Below are 16849 nucleotides of genomic sequence, written 5' to 3'. Positions count from 1 at the left end.
CACTGCCGTGTGCCCCCCCTCACTCACCTCACACACACACTCACCTCACTCACACACTCACCTCACACACTCACCTCACTCACACACTCACCTCACACACTCACCTCACACACACACTCACCTCACTCACTCACCTCACACCTCACTCATACACTCACCTCACCTCACTCACACACTCACCTCACTCACACACTCACACACTCACCTCACTCACTCACCTCACACCTCACTCACACACTCACCTCACCTCACTCACACACACACACACCTCACTCACACACTCACCTCACTCACTCACCTCACACCTCACTCACACACTCATCTCACCTCACTCACACACTCACCTCACTCACACCCTCACTCACTCACACACTCACCTCACTCACACACTCACCTCACTCACACACTCACCTCACTCACCCACTCACACACTCACCTCACTCACACACTCACCCACTCACCTAACTCACTCAACTCACTAACCTCACTCACTCACCTCACACACTCACCTCACTCACTCACCTCACTCACTCACCTCACTCACACACTCACTCACTCACACACTCACCTCACTCACCCACTCACACACTCACCTCACTCACACACTCACCTCACTCACACACTCACCTCACTCACACACTCACCTCACTCACTCACCTCACACACACACCTCACACACTCACCTCACTCACCTCACTCACTCACCTCACTCACCTCACTCACTCACCTCACTCACCTCACTCACACACTCACCTCACTCACCTCACTCACTCACCTCACTCACTCACCTCACTCACTCACCTCACACACTCACCTCACTCACTCACCTCACTCACTCACCTCACTCACACACTCACTCACTCACACACTCACCTCACACACTCACCTCACTCACCTCACTCACACACTCACTCACTCACACACTCACCTCACTCACCCCATTCACCCCACATCAGCCCCCCCCCCCCTCTGCTTATTCCCTCACTCTGCTCACCCAGGAGTTCACTTCCTCCCATCACCCTCGTCTCTATTCATGCTCCGATAACAATAACAATACAGTAATAACAATACAGTAATAACAATACAGTAATAACAATACAGTAATAACAATAAAATAATAACAATGCAGTAATTACAATACAGTAATAACAATACAGCAATGACAATACAGTAATAACAATACAGTAATAACAATACAGAAATAACAATACAGCAATAACAATACAGTAATAACAATACAGTAATAACAATACAGTAACAACAATACAGTAATAACAATACAGTAAAAATACAATACAGTAATAACAATACAATAATAACAATACAGTAATAACAATACAGTAATAACAATACAGTAGTAACAATACAGCAATAACAATACAGTAATAACAATAAAATAATAACAATGCAGTAATTACAATACAGTAATAACAATACAGCAATGACAATACAGTAATAACAATACAGTAATAACAATACAGAAATAACAATACAGCAATAACAATACAGTAATAACAATACAGTAACAACAATACAGTAATAACAATACAGTAAAAATACAATACAGTAATAACAATACAATAATAACAATACAGTAATAACAATACAGTAATAACAATACAGTAGTAACAATACAGTAATAACAATACAGCAATGACAATACAGTAATAACAATACGGTAATAACAATACAGCAATAACAATATAGTAATAACACCACAGTAATAACAATACAGGCATAACAATACAGTAATAACAATACAGTAATAACAATATAGTAATAACACCACAGTAATAACAATACAGTAATAACAATACAGTAATAACACCACAGTAATAACAATACAGTAATAACAACACAGTAACAACAATACAGTAATAACAATACAGTAATAACAACACAGTAACAACAATACAGTAATAACAATGCAGTAATTACAATACAGTAATAACAATACAGCAATAGCAATACAGTAATAACAATACAGTAATAACAATACAGTAATAACAATACAGTAATAACAATACGGTAATAACAATAATAACAATACAGCAATAACAATACAATAAAAATACAATACAGTAATAACAATAAAATAATAACAATACAGTAATAACAATGCAGTAATAACAATACAGCAATAACAATACAGTAATAACAATACAGTAATAACAATACGGTAGTAACAATACAGTAATAACAATACAGTAATAACAATACAGTAATAACAATACAGCAATAACAATACAGTAATAACAATATAGTAATAACACCACAGTAATAACAATACAGTAATAACAACACAGTAATAACAATACAGTAATACCAATATAGTAAAAACAATACAGCAATAACAATACAGCAATAACAATACAGCAATAACAATACAGTAATAACAATACAGTAATAACAACACAGTAATAACAATACAGTAATACCAATATAGTAAAAACAATACAGCAATAACAATACAGCAATAACAATACAGCAATAACAATACAGTAATAACAATATAGTAATAACAATACAGTAATAACAATACAGCAATAACAATACGGTAATAATAACAATACAGTAATAACAATACAGTAATAATACAGTGATAACAATACAGTAATAACAATACAGTCAAAACAATACAGCAATAACAATACAGTAATAACAAAACAGTAATAACAATACAGTAATAACAATACAGCAATAGCAATACAGTAATAACAATACAGTAATAACAATACAATAATAACAACACAGTAACAACAATACAGTAATAACAATAAAATAATAACAATGCAGTAATTACAATACAGTAATAACAATACAGCAATGACAATACAGTAATAACAATACAGTAATAACAATACAGAAATAACAATATAGTAATAACACCACAGTAATAACAATACAGTAATAACAATAAAATAATAACAATACAGTAGTAACAATACAGTAATAACAATACAGCAATAACAATACAGTAACAACAATACAGTAATAACAACACAGTAACAACAATACAGTAATAACATCACAGTAATAACAATACAGTAATAACAATACAGTAATAACAATAAAATAATAACAATGCAGTAATTACAATACAGTAATAACAATACAGTAGTAACAATACAGTAATAACAATACAATAATAACAATACAGTAATAACAATATAGTAATAACACCACAGTAATAACAACACAGTAACAACAATACAGTAATAACAATACAGTAATAACAATAAAATAATAACAATGCAGTAATTACAATACAGTAATAACAATACAGCAATAGCAATACAGTAATAACAATACAGCAATGACAATACAGTAATAACAATACAGTAATAACAATACAGTAATAACAATACAGTAATAACAATACGGTAATAACAATAATAACAATACAGCAATAATACAATAAAAATACAATACAGTGATAACAATAAAATAATAACAATACAGTAATAACAATGCAGTAATAACAATACAGCAATAACAATACAGTAATAACAATACAGTAATAACAATACGGTAGTAACAATACAGTAATAACAATACAGTAATAACAATACAGTAATAACAATATAGTAATAACACCACAGTAATAACAATACAGTAATAACAACACAGTAATAACAATACAGTAATAACAATACAATAAAAATACAATACAGTAATAACAATACAGTAATAACAATACAGTAATAACAATACAGCAATAACAATACAGCAATAACAATACAGCAATAACAATACAGTAATAACAATATAGTAATAACACCACAGTAATAACAATACAGTAATAACAACACAGTAATAACAATACAGTAATACCAATATAGTAAAAACAATACAGCAATAACAATACAGCAATAACAATACAGCAATAACAATACAGTAATAACAATACAGTAATACCAGTACAGTAATACCAATATAGTAACACTGCAGTAATAATAACGATACAGTAATAACAATACGGTAATAACAATAATAACTATACAGTAATAACAATACAGTAATAACAATACAGTAATAACAATAATAACAATACAGTGATAACAGTAATAACAATACAGTAATAACAGTAATAACAATACAGCAATAACTATACAGTAATAACAATACAGTACAATACAGTACTGGCCCTTTGAACGTTTTTTTTGGCACTTTTGGGCCTCCGTGGTCTCCAACTGTGTTGACTGTACAAAACAAAAGATCGCACGCAACCCAAATTTGCGCGTGCAACCCGTCTCACCCAGACTTTCGTCTGCCACCGCGTTTTAACCACCACACCGCATGGTGGCACCACCACTTCCTCCTCCTCCTCTCTATCTCACTTTGAATCGCGGTTGAGTTTTGAATGGAGGCCAAGATGTAACGGTCTGGCCAAATCCTTGTCGTGTAACCCTCCACCACCCGACGCGTCCTCTGGTCGAGCACCAATTTGAGACGAGGCTCAAAAGAAAGCCGTCTCTGGTGTGGACCAAATCAGCTTCAAGGGCAATGCATCATATCTTATCAGAGTGTGTGTGTGTTTTTTTTGTTTGTATTTTGACCACAAGCATTGTGGTTAACGCACACGTGATTCCTCGTAAAAAAAAAAATTCAGTTTTGTTGCCAGAAAAAAAAGGGGTAAAACCCCTATTATTACATCGTGATGATGGCAAAGGAGGTCTAATGATGTATTAACGTTGTCGCCGTGCGTGGCGCGCAAGCGATTAACAACGCGCCAGCTGAGTAATTAATTGCCACGGAGAGAATGTCGGAGAGGGCAATTCTCGCAACCAAAGATGTCGCGACGTTGACCCTTGAAGGTGTTCCACGCCAACAACAACAACAACCAAAAACAACTTCTTCCAGGACAGACGCCGGGGAGTGAGAAGGAGGCAGCTCAAGGGTCATCGCCACAACTCGACACACCCGCGCCGCCGCATCCTTGGCCGCTCGCTCCCACCGCCAGCCGTCGACTCGGGACGCGCGGACGAGCCGCACACGGAGCGTGCAAAGGGGAAAGAAGCCAGGGATGTCGGCTGGCGCCATGGATTGTCGAAGCTCTGCAGCCTCTCTGCACGCAGAGGGTTTTCATCGTCCAATTATCGAGGGCTTGCGTCTCGGCGGGGAACCGGAGCGCTCGGAGAAAACCAATGCGGTTCGAGGGAGCAACGCTGTATCCCAGGGGTCCCCAACCCCCGGAACCGGGCCGCACAGCAGCGGCAGGAGGTGAGAGCGTTGAGTCCGCGCGTGGCCCGTCCCCATTATTTTATTATTCACCACTTCCATCCGCGCTTCTTTCCCGCACCGCGCACTCGGTCTCAGTCACGTGGTGTTGGTAAGCCCACAAGCTCTAACCCCTAGTAGCCAGAATGAGTAAAAAAAAACAAACGTCGCTGGAGAGCTTCTTTGAAAAGGGGGAAAGACCCAATGATGATACCCACCCCCCGGTCCGTGAAAAAATTATCTTCCACGAAACCGGTCCCTGGTGCCAAAAATGTTTGGGGGGGGACCGCTGCTGTAGTGTATCCCATAGAGCAGGGGTGGGGAACGTCCGGACCGCGGGCCGTATGAGGCCCGCAGAATCATTTGGGTCTCTGGCCCTGCCAAGGCAACCGCAGGCGGGACTCGAAATTCAATAAATCTAGGAGCAACACCTGGAAAAGCAGTTGCGAGTAGCAAGCAACATGGTCAATAGCCAGCTAACATCATCACCACACGCCTCGCCAAAGAGAAGCACTTCCAGCCCATCGCATTAGGGGCGAGTTAATGAAATGTTTGACCAAATTTAACGGGGCTAATTTTTAAAGTTGATAATTTTGTAGGGCCCGCGAATGATGTTATATAATTACCCAAATTGACCCTTAGCAGAAACAAAAAGTTCCCCACCCCTGCCATAGACAGAGAGACGGAACTGGCGGGGGGTGGGGGGTAGGGGGTGGGGGCCTCGCATTTTGCCGCACCGCCCTCTCCTGGCGAGTCGGCGGCACGGCGCCTCCTCGACGCACACGGGAAGGTCGAAGATGCGCGCGGTGATCCACCAACCCCCTTGGCTGCTGCCTCCCTCCACAGGCGATGGCTCACGGGCCCACGTCCACGTGCAGCAACGTCCGGAACATCAACATCAACAACAACATCATCATCATTGCGAATGGTAACATTGGCTACCGGGACAAACAATACAAACAGAACAAGCCCAGCTGCTGAGTGGACTTCTCTCTCGGCTCGAGGAGATCTCGGTAGCACGCGCAACCCGATCGAGGGGGTAGGGGGGTAGGAGGGTAGGAGGGTAGGGGAGTAGGGGGGTAGGGAGTAGGGGGGTAGGGGGTAGAGGGGTAGGGGGTAGAGGGGTAGGGGGTAGGGGGTAGGGGAGTAGAGGGGTAGGGGGTAGGGGATTACGGGTTAGGGGAGTAGGGGGTTAAGGGGTTAGGGGGGTAGGGGGTAGGGGGTAGGGGGGTAGGGGGTAGAGGGGCAGGGGAGTAGGGGGGTAGGAGGGTAGGGGGTAGAGGAGTAGGTTGGTAGAGGGGTAGGGGGTTAGGGGGGTAGGGGGTAGAGGGGTAGGAGGGTAGGGGGTATGGGGGTAGGGGGTAGAGGAGTAGGTTGGTAGAGGGGTAGGGGGTAGGGGGTAGGGGGTAGAGGAGTAGGTTGGTAGAGGGGTAGGGGGTAGGGAAGTAGGGGGTAGGGGGGTAGGGGGTAGAGGAGTAGGTTGGTAGAGGGGTAGGGGGGTAGGGGAGTAGGGGGTAGGGGGGTAGGGGGTAGGGGGGTAGGGGGTAGGGAAGTAGGGGGTAGGGGGGTAGGGGGTAGAGGAGTAGGTTGGTAGAGGGGTAGGGGGGTAGGGGAGTAGGGGGTAGGGGGGTAGGGGGTAGGGGAGTAGGGGGTAGGGGGGTAGGGGGTAGAGGAGTAGGTTGGTAGAGGGGTAGGGGGGTAGGGGAGTAGGGGGTAGGGGGGTAGGAGGTAGGGGGGTAGGGGGTAGGGAAGTAGGGGGTAGGGGGGTAGGGGGTAGAGGAGTAGGTTGGTAGAGGGGTAGGGGGGTAGGGGAGTAGGGGGTAGGGGGTAGGGGGGTAGGGGGGTAGGGGGTAGGTGCCGCTCGCCTGTAGGGGCAGCCCGCGCAGCCTGCGGGTGCTGAGGTCCACCATCCCGTCGGGAGGGCCGCCCCCCTCGGGGCCCCGGCCCGTGGGGTCGCGCTGCTGCTGCTGCTGCGAGGAGGAGGAGGCGGGAGGAGGAGGAGGGAGGGCGCCTGTCGCCTTCTCCGCCGCGTTGCCCATGGCCCTACCGCCCGCCAGCGCGGCCCCTCAGCCTGACAGTCGCACGGACACAACGATGGTGGCGGTGGTGATGATGGTGGTGGTGGTGATGATGGTGGTGGTGATGGTGATGATGATGGTGGTGATGATGGTGATGATGATGGTGATGACGATGATGGTGACGGTGATGATGATGATGTTTATGGTGATGATGGTGATGTTGATGATGGTGATGATGATGTTGATGACGATGATGATGGTGGTAGTGATGACGATGGTGGTTGATTGATGATGATGATGAGGAATACGAGTGTTGATCAAATCTGTTGTTCGCGATATTCGATCGCGAACAACAGACTTGCATGAAGACATTTAAGACTCGCACTTAAAGGACCCAACGTACTCATCACACAGAGATCCATTGAATCACGCGCGCGTATATTTTACTGTTTTATTTATTCTACCAGCTAAGGCCCCACTGGGCTGCACATCTCTCATTCAAGAAGCGACCTGGCCACGAATGATAGCTCAACGTAGCGGCCCATCACGTGGACATTGATAGAAGCCGAACACTCCAGACGCGGGGTGGTTCTAAATGCGGAGGTAAAAGCTGGAGGGCCCGGAGAAAAAACATCCACACGACCACGGGGGAGACCACGCAAACTCCAAATGTGCAAACGTCGGGGGTCGGGATCGAACCCACGAACCTCCTGCAACAGCTGGTGTGGCGCCCCATAGTATGCTGCATAGACCCACATAGAGACCCACAGACTCACGCATGATCCATAGACCCACATAGAGACCCACAGATTCACATATGATCCATAGACCCACATAGAAGCCTATAGACTCACACATGATCTATAGACCCACATAGAGACCCACAGACTCACACATGATCAATAGACCCACATAGAGGCCTACAGACTCACGCATGATCCATAGGCCCACATAGAGACCCACAGATTCACATATGATCCATAGACCCACATAGAGGCCTATAGACTCACACATTATCCATAGACCCACATAAAGACCCACAGACTCACACATGATCAATAGACCCACATAGAGGCCTACAGACTCACGCATGATCCATAGACCCACATAGAGACCCACAGATTCACACATGATCCATAGACCCACATAGAGACCCACAGACTCACACATGATCCATAGACCCACATAGAGGCCTACAGACTCGCATAGAAACCCATTGACTCACGTTCATTTACTTGATTATTGGCTCACAACCAGACCCAAAGATTGGCACAGAGACCCATAGACTCAAGTATTATTGTGAGTCTGTGATCCACAGACTCACATTGAGACCCGCGGACTTACACAGAGAGCCATACTTGCATACACTGATATGATCCATATTACTTACATAGAGTTATATAGATGCACAGAGAGACCCAAAGACTCACGTAGACACAAAGACACAATTGCTGTCAATGATGAGAACACGTGTGTGTCTGTCTGTTGCTACTGAACTCAACGACCTCCTGCTGATTATATGAAACCATCGCTGCTGAAAAATATCACTCCCAGAAGGCCGTGCGGCTGACGGGATGTGTAAAGAAAAAAACACCTTCACTTGTTCTTACATGGACAGAGACATATGGGTGAGAGGCGGATTGTGGGAGTTTTTCTGATTGTGTGGTTGGCCCCTCGCATCTTTAATATGGGGGAGAGGGTAGTAGCGACGTATAGGCCTTTCAATCCACTGCTGGATAAATATAGCCACGTTAGCATAGCATGCTGTATATTGCAATACGACTCTCGACAAACATCAAACATTATAATTATTATAATAATATAATCACAATAAATATGAATATCCACTATCACCATCATTAGCACCCTCTCTTACCATCACCAACATCATCACTCATCAACACCATCATCATCTTCAACACCATCAATCAATACCGCCACAACTCCCACCATCACGACTCCCATCACTGTAACCACCACCATCACTGCCGTCACAACCACCATCACTGTCACCACCACCGTCACTGTCACCATCACTGTCACGACCACCATCACTGTCACCACCACCATCACTGTCATCACCATCACTGTCACCACCATCACTGTCACCACCACCATCACTGTCACCACCACCATCACCACCACCATCACTGTCACCATCACTGTCACCACCACCATCACTGTCACCATCACGACTCCCATCACTGTCACCACCCCCATCACTGTCACCACCACTGTCACCACCACCATCACTGTCACCATCACTGTCACCACCACCATCACTGTCACCATCACGACTCCCATCCCTGTCACCACCACCATCACTGTCACCACCACTGTCACCACCCCCATCACTGTCACCACCACCACTGTCACCACCACCACCACTGTCACCATCACTGTCACCATCACTGTCACCATCACGACTCCCATCCCTGTCATCACCACCATCACTGTCACCACCACTGTCACCACCCCCATCACTGTCACCACCATCACTGTCACCACCACCATCAAGATAAACATCACTACCGCCGTCACCATCAGTGTAATTATCACGACCATCACTGCTGTCACAACCATCATCACCACCACCACACCTTCCACCATAACCATCAATACAATCATCATTATAACCAACTCTAAAACCATCATTGACATCACCATCACTGTTACCACAATCACTGTTCTTACCATTGTGAAAATCACCACCATCATAGCACGACCACCACCACCACATCATGATCGCCATCAGCATCATTATGATCATCACCACACCTACATTCACTATCATCAGCACCACCACTACAGCCATTGTCATCACCACAACCACTACCAGGACCTCCACCACCACCATCGCCCATATCACGGTCACTACCACAATCATCACTCTCACCACCACCACTGTCACCACCACCATCACTGTCACCATCACGGTCACTACCACCATCATCACTAACTTCCCCATCCACTAACTGCATTCGTCACAACATCCATCATCATGACATCACCAAAACACCACCACTTTTACCACCACCACTATCATAATCACCAACACCACGACTATACCACTCTATCATAACCAAATCCATCACCAAAACCGTCATCACCACTACCACCATCACCAAAACCACAATCATAACCATCACCACTACCACCATCACCAAAACCACAATCATAACCATCACCACCATCACCAAAACCAGAATCATAACCATCACCACTACCGCCATCACCAGAACCACAATCCTAACCATCACCACTACCACCATCACCAAAACCAAAATCATAACCATCACCACTACCACCATCACCAAAACCACAATCATATCCATCACCACCATCACCAAAACCAGAATCATAACCATCACCACTACCACCATCACCAAAACCACAATCATAACCATCACCACTACCACCATCACCAAAACCACAATCATATCCATCACCACCATCACCAAAACCACAATCATAACCATCACCACTACCACCATCACCAAAACCACAATCATATCCATCACCACTACCACCATCACCAAAACCAGAATCATAACCATCACCACTACCACCATCACCAAAACCACAATCCTAACCATCACCACTACCACCATCACCAAAACCACAATCCTAACCATCACCACTAACACCATCACCAAAACCACAATCATATCCATCACCACTACCACCATTCACCAAAACCACAATCCTAACCATCACCACTACCACCATCACCAAAACCACAATCATAACCATCACCACTATCATCATCACCAAAACCACAATCATAACCATCACCACTACCACCATTCACCAAAACCACAATCATAACCATCACCACCATCACCAAAACCAGAATCATAACCATCACCACCATCACCAAAACCAGAATCATAACCATCACCACTACCACCATCACCAAAACCACAATCATAACCATCACCACTAACACCATCACCAAAACCACAATCATATCCATCACCACTAACACCATCACCAAAACCACAATCCTAACCATCACCATTACCACCATCACCAAAACCACAATCATAACCATCACCACTACCACCATCACCAAACCTACAATCATATGCATCACCACCATCACCAAAACCACAATCATAACCATCACCACTACCACCATCACCAAAACCACAATCATAACCATCACCACTACCACCATCACCAAAACTACAATCATATGCATCACCGCCATCACCATCACCAAAACCACAATCATATCCATCACCACTACCACCATCACCAAAACCACAATCATAATCATCACCACTACCACCATCACCAAAACCACAATCATATGCATCACCACTACCACCATCACCAAAACCACAATCCTAACCATCACCACTACCACCATCACCAAAACCACAATCCTAACCATCACCACTACCACCATCACCAAAACCACAATCATAACCATCACCACTACCACCATTCACCAAAACCACAATCATGACCATCACCACTACCACCATCACCAAAACCACAATCCTAACCATCACCACTAACACCATCACCAAAACCACAATCATATCCATCACCACTACCACCATCACCAAAACGAGAATCATATCCATCACCACTACCACCATCACCAAAACCACAATCCTAACCATCACCACTAACACCATCACCAAAACCACAATCATATCCATCACCACTACCACCATTCACCAAAACCACAATCCTAACCATCACCACTACCACCATCACCAAAACCACAATCATAACCATCACCACTATCATCATCACCAAAACCACAATCATAACCATCACCACTACCACCATTCACCAAAACCACAATCATAACCATCACCACCATCACCAAAACCAGAATCATAACCATCACCACCATCACCAAAACCAGAATCATAACCATCACCACTACCACCATCAACAAAACCACAATCATATCCATCACCACTAACACCATCACCAAAACCACAATCATAACCATCACCACTACCACCATTACCAAAACCACAATCCTAACCATCACCACTACCACCATCACCAAAACCACAATCATAACCATCACCACTACCACCATCACCAAACCTACAATCATATGCATCACCACCATCACCATCACCAAAACCACAATCATAACCATCACCACTACCACCATCACCAAAACCACAATCATATCCATCACCACTACCACCATCACCAAAACCACAATCATAATCATCACCACTACCACCATCACCAAAACCACAATCATATGCATCACCACTACCACCATCACCAAAACCACAATCCTAACCATCACCACTACCACCATCACCAAAACCACAATCCTAACCATCACCACTACCACCATCACCAAAACCACAATCATAACCATCACCACTACCACCATTCACCAAAACCACAATCATGACCATCACCACTACCACCATCACCAAAACCACAATCATAACCATCACCACTACCACGATTACTAAAACCACAATCATAACCATCACCACTACCACCATCACCAAAACCACAATCATGACCATCACCACTACCACCATTCACCAAAACCACAATCATAACCATCACCACTACCACGATTACTAAAACCACAATCATAACCATCACCACTACCACCATCACCAAAACCACAATCATAACCATCACCACTACCACCATCACCAAAACCACAATCATAACCATCACCACCATCACCAAAACCAGAATCATAACCATCACCACTACCACCATCAACAAAACCACAATCATATCCATCACCACTAACACCATCACCAAAACCACAATCATAACCATCACCACTACCACCATTACCAAAACCACAATCCTAACCATCACCACTACCACCATCACCAAAACCACAATCATAACCATCACCACTACCACCATCACCAAACCTACAATCATATGCATCACCACCATCACCATCACCAAAACCACAATCATAACCATCACCACTACCACCATCACCAAAACCACAATCATATCCATCACCACTACCACCATCACCAAAACCACAATCATAATCATCACCACTACCACCATCACCAAAACCACAATCATATGCATCACCACTACCACCATCACCAAAACCACAATCCTAACCATCACCACTACCACCATCACCAAAACCACAATCCTAACCATCACCACTACCACCATCACCAAAACCACAATCATAACCATCACCACTACCACCATTCACCAAAACCACAATCATGACCATCACCACTACCACCATCACCAAAACCACAATCATAACCATCACCACTACCACGATTACTAAAACCACAATCATAACCATCACCACTACCACCATCACCAAAACCACAATCATGACCATCACCACTACCACCATTCACCAAAACCACAATCATAACCATCACCACTACCACGATTACTAAAACCACAATCATATCCATCACCACTACCACCATCACCAAAACCACAATCATAATCATCACCACTACCACCATCACCAAAACCACAATCATATGCATCACCACTACCACCATCACCAAAACCACAATCCTAACCATCACCACTACCACCATCACCAAAACCACAATCCTAACCATCACCACTACCACCATCACCAAAACCACAATCATAACCATCACCACTACCACCATTCACCAAAACCACAATCATGACCATCACCACTACCACCATCACCAAAACCACAATCATAACCATCACCACTACCACGATTACTAAAACCACAATCATAACCATCACCACTACCACCATCACCAAAACCACAATCATGACCATCACCACTACCACCATTCACCAAAACCACAATCATAACCATCACCACTACCACGATTACTAAAACCACAATCATAACCATCACCACTACCACCATCACCAAAACCACAATCATAACCATCACCACTACCACCATCACCAAAACCACAATCATAACCATAACCACTACCACCATCACCAAAACCACAATCATAACCATCACCACTACCACCATCACCAAAACTACAATCATATGCATCACCACCATCACCAAAACCACAATCATATCCATCACCACTACCACCATCACCAAAACCACAATCATAATCATCACCACTACCACCATCACCAAAACCACAATCATATGCATCACCACTACCACCATCACCAAAACCACAATCCTAACCATCACCACTACCACCATCACCAAAACCACAATCCTAACCATCACCACTACCACCATCACCAAAACCACAATCATAACCATCACCACTACCACCATTCACCAAAACCACAATCATGACCATCACCACTACCACCATCACCAAAACCACAATCATAACCATCACCACTACCACGATTACTAAAACCACAATCATAACCATCACCACTACCACCATCACCAAAACCACAATCATGACCATCACCACTACCACCATTCACCAAAACCACAATCATAACCATCACCACTACCACGATTACTAAAACCACAATCATAACCATCACCACTACCACCATCACCAAAACCACAATCATAACCATCACCACTACCACCATCACCAAAACCACAATCATAACCATCACCACTACCACCATCACCAAAACCACAATCATAACCATCACCACTACCACCATCACCAAAACCACAATCATAACCATCACCACTACCACGATTACTAAAACCACAATCATGACCATCACCACTACCACCATCACCAAAACCACAATCATGACCATCACCACTACCACCATCACCAAAACCACAATCATAATCATCACCACTACCACCATCACCAAAACCACAATCATATGCATCACCAGTACCACCATCACCAAAACCACAATCCTAACCATCACCACTACCACCATCACCAAAACCACAATCCTAACCATCACCACTACCACCATCACCAAAACCACAATCATAACCATCACCACTACCACCATTCACCAAAACCACAATCATGACCATCACCACTACCACCATCACCAAAACCACAATCATAACCATCACCACTACCACGATTACTAAAACCACAATCATAACCATCACCACTACCACCATCACCAAAACCACAATCATGACCATCACCACTACCACCATTCACCAAAACCACAATCATAACCATCACCACTACCACGATTACTAAAACCACAATCATAACCATCACCACTACCACGATTACTAAAACCACAATCATAACCATCACCACTACCACCATCACCAAAACCACAATCATGACCATCACCACTACCACCATTCACCAAAACCACAATCATAACCATCACCACTACCACGATTACTAAAACCACAATCATAACCATCACCACTACCACGATTACTAAAACCACAATCATAACCATCACCACTACCACCATCACCAAAACCACAATCATAACCATCACCACTACCATGATTACTAAAACCACAATCATAACCATCACCACTACCATGATTACTAAAACCACAATCATAACCATCACCACTACCATGATTACTAAAACCACCACCACCACCACCACTTACCGGGCTCGCGCTGCATTCCAGCTTCTTGATGGCATCAACATCAACATCATCACCACCACCATCATCTCAACCCCATCATCACCCTTCCTCTGCTGCTGCTGCTGATACCGATATTCATCAGTTGGTTGCACTGAGGATGTTGATGAGGGTGCCGCTGCTGCTGATCCTGCTGCGACTATTACTGGTAGTGGGGATGTTTCTGCTGCTGCTGCTGCTGATAACGCTGCTACTGATGCTACCACCGTTGCTCTTACTCCTGTTGCTGTTGCCGCTGCTGCTGATACTGCTCCTGCTGTTGTTGCTACAGTATTTTATTCAGAGAGCCGCTACTGCTGCTACAGTATTGTATCCGTAGTGCTGCTGCTATTGCTGCTCTTGCTGCTATATAGTATGGTATGCATAGCGCTGCTAATCATTGCTGCTAATGATGTTACTGCTGCTGCTACTGTTACTTCTGTTGCTGCTGCGATCGCATTGTAGCGAGACTGCTGCTGCAACTGCCGCTCTTGTTGCTGTTACTGCTGCTATTGACGATGCGACTGCTGTTGCTGCTGCTATAATAGTGATGCTGTTGCTTCTGCCGTTACTGCTGCTGCTGCTGCCGATGTTGCTGTCACTGCTGCTGCTGCTACCATTGATGCTGCATGAATGCTCCTCCTTCCAAGCTTCTGTCAACGTCTGGCGCAAATTTCCCAATCAGAGCCGGCGATCCCTACCCCCTAATCCCCTACCCCCACCCCCGTACCTCTCCTACACCCCAGACCCCTCCCCCTCATCCCCCACTCCCACATACCCCACGCGACCCCCACCCTCACAGCCACAGCCACGCACTTTCAGCACCACCACCGACGGACAGCTCCACATTCCCGCACTGTGTCAGTGTGTTACACTACACAGTGTGTGTTTGTGTGTTACACGTACACAGTGTGTGTGTTACACGTACACAGTGTATGTTACACGTACACAGTGTGTATGTGTTATACGTACACAGTGTGTGTGTGTTACACTACACAGTGTGTGTGTTACACTACACAGTGTGTGTGTGTTACACGTACACAGTGTGTGTGTGTGTTACACGTACACAGTGTGTGTGTTACACATACACAATGTGTGTGTGTTA

General features: G+C 44.5%; 1 protein-coding gene across 2 annotated transcripts in view; it reads right to left on the bottom strand.

Annotated features, from left to right (window-relative positions):
* The window catches only part of LOC116944383 (uncharacterized), a 53775-nt gene extending 37328 nt beyond the window's left edge, over positions 1–16447 (bottom strand). For both annotated transcript variants that reach the window (XM_076068582.1, XM_076068581.1), the window contains exons 1-2: positions 15730–16447; positions 7086–7291 (exon numbers count right to left, since the gene is read on the bottom strand). In XM_076068582.1, coding sequence (XP_075924697.1) covers positions 7086–7259 — 174 coding nt within the window. In that variant the 5' untranslated portion in view covers positions 7260–7291; positions 15730–16447. The remainder of the gene's footprint in view (positions 1–7085; positions 7292–15729) is intronic.
* Between the last annotated feature and the right edge of the window lie 402 nt (positions 16448–16849).

This window comes from Petromyzon marinus, chromosome 21 (assembly GCF_048934315.1).
Source record: "Petromyzon marinus isolate PM22_M1 ecotype Great Lakes invasive population chromosome 21, UKy_Petmar_22M1.pri1.0, whole genome shotgun sequence".
Taxonomy (NCBI): domain Eukaryota; kingdom Metazoa; phylum Chordata; class Hyperoartia; order Petromyzontiformes; family Petromyzontidae; genus Petromyzon; species Petromyzon marinus.
The sequence above is the reverse complement of the archived record's forward strand: the minus strand, read 5'-3'. Positions and strand labels throughout refer to the sequence as shown.